Here is a 5,018-nt window from a genome sequence, read left to right on the forward strand (position 1 = left end):
TACCACAAACAAAACAAAACAAAACAAAACAAAAAAACCCCTATAGTTCGGCTAAGTTTCAATTGTGCCACCATCCTACATTTTAAAGGTCAAAGGGATTTAATACGCTGTTGGGGGAGAGGCTGCCAAGACTTCAGGACCCTTTCTTGGCTTGAAGGTCCCCTGGGATGTTGCTTGAAGGTGGACCAGGGTTAAGCTCAGAGAAACTTCCACCGTCCTTGTGACCTCTCTTTCCCTTGCTTCCTTTCTTTTCTGCAGAGTTTTCACTTCGGAGAAAGAGGAATCCTTAAGAAGAAACCATTTGGTTTATGTCTGTGGTCTCTCGGGACATAACTGTACCCTGCTCCTCCCATTTCTTTTTATCTCAGCTGCGAATGGAAAAAGTGACCTACCGCTTCTCTCTCCTACTTCCTGGAAGCGTCCTCGGGTGCTTCACTTGCTCAGCACTTTCAAGATTCCACTTCGTCATTCATTGAGGATGATGCTGCCCTGGACCAACCTCTCTCCCACTGCTCCACCCTCTTGGGTTTCAATAAAAGGCAGGCAAAGCCACTGCAGGAGCAGAGAGGCTGAGACCAATCCAGAAACCAACAGCTCCCACGCTGAATCTTGAATCCTCTCCCTCCAACATGAAGGTGTCCGCAGCCCTCCTGTGCCTGCTCGCAACAGCCGCCTTCAGCACCCAGGTGCTCGCTCAGCCAGGTAAGCCCCCTGTCTCTTTCCCTTTGAACCACATCACCCCATCTCTGGGTCATGGTGGGCCATCAGAACAGAAGGGTACCCACACTCTCGCTATAACTACAAGATCAGGAAAGTCAGAGAGGCATAGGAGTGAGCTTGATCACAGAGCTTCCCCCTGGGCAGAGCCTGGATGAGAATTCCAGCTGCAGACCCCAACTCTAGCTCCTTCCAGGACTCCAGCTCTGGAAGCATGAACCCAGAGCAGTTACTGTCCTGGCTCCTTTCAGCAAAATTTGGGGGCTGGGATATAAAGAGAGGGGGTTCTCTGGCAGGGTATTTCCAGATACTGTGGAGGGCAGAGGAGGAGACCTGGAATCTGGACTCCAGAGACTCAGTTTTGCAGAGGCAGTGGGTACCAGGGAAACTCACAACCAAAAGCATCGATTACTTGGACCCTAAAGGGGACCCACAACTGTGTCCCTGACCCTGATAACTTGGATTATTAGCTCCTCCTAACAGCACTTCCAAAAGTTATTTAGCTTGAAAAGCGCTCCCTTCCCTCAGTTCATTATCGATGCTGTATACCCATTTTAGAGCAGAGGAAACTGAGTTTGTATGCTATTCTAGCATAGGCAGAAGTATTGGGATTTAAGTGGTTCTACCTCCACTCCTGACTCCCCTTTGTCTTCTCCTTGCTCCTCTTTTCTGCTCTGATTGAGATCAGGAAGAACCTAGTCCATCCTAAAGTGCTTTTTCTTTGTGGTTCTATTTCCAGAAGCAATTAACTCGCCAGTCACCTGCTGCTATACACTCACCAGTAAGAAGTTCTCGATGCAGAGGCTGATGAGCTATAGAAGAGTCACCAGCAGCAAGTGTCCCAAAGAAGCTGTGATGTGAGTCTAACACTTCTGGCCTCCCTCCGTGGTCCAGTTCTTCCTCGGGGCGCTAGGGGCATGGCTCACAAATGTAAAGTCAGAGAGTTACATGGCCTAATCCAGTATCCAAAGGTGCCCAATGGAAAAACCGCAGCCACAAGGGAAAAAGTTACTCCTAACATCACCCTCCATCTGGGTGCTTATTCAGACCATCCCAGTTTCTTTAGCCTGAAATCAGGAGGGGTTTAGCTGCGCCATCTACAGGACTGACTTGCCCTGGGCTCCCTCCTTCCACCTGCCTCCCTCCTCAAGTTCCCATGGCAGCGTCTTGGGGCAAATAGGCTGCATTCACAGGCTGAAATCTCAACGGAACTCCATCTAACCGTCCCCTCTCTCCTCCACAGCTTCAAGACCATACTGGGCAAGGAGATCTGTGCAGACCCCAAGCAGACGTGGGTCCAGGACTCCATGAGACATCTGGACAACAAAAGGCAAACGTCAAAGCCTTGAGCACTCCCTCCACAACCGGAGAATCTGAAGACAGTTTGTTTTCTTCTAGCTTTCCCTAACTGCCCTCTGATGTTATCTTATTATAATTTTAAAGAGTATGAACTTTATTGATATGAAACATGATGCCTTAAGTAATATTAATCTTATTTAAGTTATTGCTGTTTTAAGTTTATCTTCCATGACTACTAGTGTTTTGTTTCTTTTTTTAAATGGAGACTTGGGCAAATTGCTTTCCTCTGTGAATCCCAATTTTACCCCTGGGATGGCGGGAGGGTCCTTGCAAGGATGATTAATGAAAAAACTTTTTGTTTTACATTCTAAGTCATTGCTGAAAGTGCTATTGTGGAAATGTATGTTATGTAACTATTGAACAAAATATATATATTTTTGTACAAAACCTGTCTTTTGACATTTTCTTGAAGGAAATTAAAAAGCTGAGTATAATCTTGGTGAAGGGGGAGGAGCAGGGTTTCAGTGCACGGGGCTCGTGTTTTGGAAGAATAAGAATGTGAACTGGCTCTGGTCTTTTCCGCTGGGTGAGCTCATCTGATTGCCTACAGAAGAATTTTCATGGCAGGATCCAATCAGGCATTTCATCACTACCACTCCAATCCCTGACACCATCTGCCCAGATCCCAATGACCCTTGTCACTTGTTTAGCAACAGTCCCCCCACCCATCCTTTCGCTCACAGACCTTGACCCCTGCCCTCAATATCTTCTATAATCTATTGCAACTTTCCCCTAACTGTGTTACTTTCCTCCAATTTCTCCCCCTCCAGTTAATCCTCCAACTTGGAGTAATACAGACCCTGTAGACATTAGAAAATCAGGGAGAGACTTAATGACCATCGATAAGATTCATTAAGAATATATGACTTGAACTTATCTTTGAGGAATGTATGAGATTTTTCTAGACAAATTACAAGATCATTAAGAAAAGGAGAGGGAATTCCCGGGAGTCCCAGTGGTTAGGACTCTGTGATCTCACTGCCGAGGGCCAAGTTTCAATCCCTGGTCGGGAAACTAAAATCCCACAAGCCATGTGGTATGGCCAAAAAAGAAAAAAGAAAAAGGAAAACAAAAGGAGAAGAGTGGGACCAAATATCTAGAGGTAAAAATGACGAGGACATGTCCATCAAAGAGGGAGAAAACCAATTAGATGAGAATTGGGCTCCATGTCTGTGTCAAGTGACGGGGAAGATTAGGAAGGAAGGTTGAGTAAAGGGTTTTATTTATTTATTTATATTTTGGCTGCATTGGGTCTCCGTTGCTGCGCACGTGCCTTCTCTAGTTGCAGCGAGCAGGGGCTACCTTTCATTGCAGTGCGCGGGCTTCTCATTGCCGTGGCTTCTCTTGTTGCGGAGCACGGGCTCTAGGCGCGCGGGCTCTGTAGTTGTGGCACATGGGCTCTAGAGCGCAGGCTCAGTAGTTGTGGTGCACGGGCTTAGTTGCTCCGCGGCATGTGGGATCTTCCTGCACCAGGGCTTGAACCCCTGTGCCCTGCATTGGCAGATGAATTCTTAACCACTGCGCCACCAGGGAAGTCCCGAGTAAAGGGTTATAAATGTCAAGGTGGAGAGTTAATACTCAGCCTCATAGGCTAACAGGAGATGTTGGAAATGTTTGGGCCAGTGAGGAAGGACATGTCCATGTTCAGAGGTTCAGAGATGAGTTTCTGTAAATGTAACTTACTGGCTTCATGCAGACCTGGACCAGTAGGGACAAGGAAGAGGCTACTGCCATGGTCCAGGCAAGAGGTGATGAGTGTCTGAACATGGAGTATAAGAGGTAACATCGGAGAAAAATGAGCTGGGCAGAGTGAAATGCTGGGTATCGTAGATGGAGGAGAAGACCTGTGACTTAAGATACAGAGGAAGCTCCTTCTACAACCTACATTTTAAGGGAACAGCTTTCCCTGAAACCAGAATGCGCTTTTCTCCATCACTATCTCCCAATCCCAGCCCCAGGAGCCTGAGATCATATTTTAGATGGATAGGCCTCTTTTTCCAGAATGTCCACCTAAGTTGTCTATTCCTTTCCATGGCTTTTGACCTACCTGTGAGGCATTTGACCCACCTAGACACAGACAGCTCCTCCACTAAGGAAAGCAAATATCTTGCCCTATGAATAAACTCTGCATGGTGAATTTGCAGATACCGAGGCCACTCTGGTGGGGAGAGGGCTGCTGTATCAAGCTAGGTCAGGCAGTGCCTTTGGCAGTAGGGGAGAACCCTCGTTGGCAGAAGGACACTTAGGTTCTAATCCCAGAACTGGCACTGACTCACTCTGTTACCTAGGGCTGAGTATTCTGAGTCTCCCTCAGTAAAATGAGGATGATGTTGTATTACAAGTAGGAACCCAGCAGACCCTAGGTTTTGAGATCTGGGGGTATGTCTTTTGGAAAACTTTCATTTCTACCACCTAGAGCTGAAGAGGAAGAGAAAGTATTCTGCTTCCAGATTCCTGAGCCCATCCAGAGTCCCTGATTCTGGCTGAGGGATTCCATCAGAACTCCAAGGAACACTCCCAAAGTGCCCTGGTACATCAGTCAGCAGACAATTCACTGGCAGCTATTCATGGAACTCACTGACCCTCATGCCAGGTCCAACAGTACCCCCTGCCCGTCCTTCACTCCCCCAATCCTCGGCCTTGACCGCTCAAATTGCCGTTGATGCCAGGAGGCAAAACCAGAATGGAGTGCAAGCAAATGGGGCATCACCATACAGCTTCCTGAGCATCAGACCGTCTGATGCCAGGCTGATTTGAAGTGGAAGGTCTAGAAAGAAGGGAGGCTTAGGGGCAGGGCAATGCGTGTGCTCAAGTCCCCCAAATAATCTACTCACATTCCCTTTGCGACCCACATCTACTCACTTTCAGGAAACCTTGAATCCATTTTTGTTGTTGCTGTTGTTCCAGCTAAGCATGGGATTCCTCGCTCCTTGCATGACGAA

The 5,018-nt window shown here is 47.5% G+C and overlaps 1 protein-coding gene across 1 annotated transcript; it reads left to right on the forward strand.

Moving 5' to 3' along the window:
* Positions 1-561: 561 nt before the first annotated feature.
* On the forward strand, positions 562-2,463 carry LOC102990067 (monocyte chemotactic protein 1B). The gene is made up of 3 exons (XM_024127998.2): positions 562-702; positions 1,457-1,574; positions 1,961-2,463. Exons 1-3 carry the CDS (start codon positions 630-632, stop codon positions 2,064-2,066), a joined length of 297 nt encoding a protein of 98 aa, XP_023983766.1. The 5' UTR covers positions 562-629; the 3' UTR covers positions 2,067-2,463.
* The last annotated feature ends 2,555 nt before the right edge of the window (positions 2,464-5,018 follow it).

This window comes from Physeter macrocephalus, chromosome 14 (genome assembly GCF_002837175.3).
Source record: "Physeter macrocephalus isolate SW-GA chromosome 14, ASM283717v5, whole genome shotgun sequence".
In the NCBI taxonomy this organism is placed as follows: Eukaryota; Metazoa; Chordata; class Mammalia; order Artiodactyla; family Physeteridae; genus Physeter; species Physeter macrocephalus.

What these genes read in the sequence shown, in the direction of transcription:
- LOC102990067 (XM_024127998.2), top strand. Translation starts at nt 630, where the DNA reads ATGAAGGTGTCCGCAGCCCTCCTGTGCCTGCTCGCAACAGCCGCCTTC. An exon ending in CCAGGTGCTCGCTCAGCCAG is followed by an intron (nt 703 to 1,456) that starts GTAAGCCCCCTG and finishes TTCTATTTCCAG; the next exon opens with AAGCAATTAACTCGCCAGTC. An exon ending in TGTCCCAAAGAAGCTGTGAT is followed by an intron (nt 1,575 to 1,960) that starts GTGAGTCTAACA and finishes TCTCCTCCACAG; the next exon opens with CTTCAAGACCATACTGGGCA.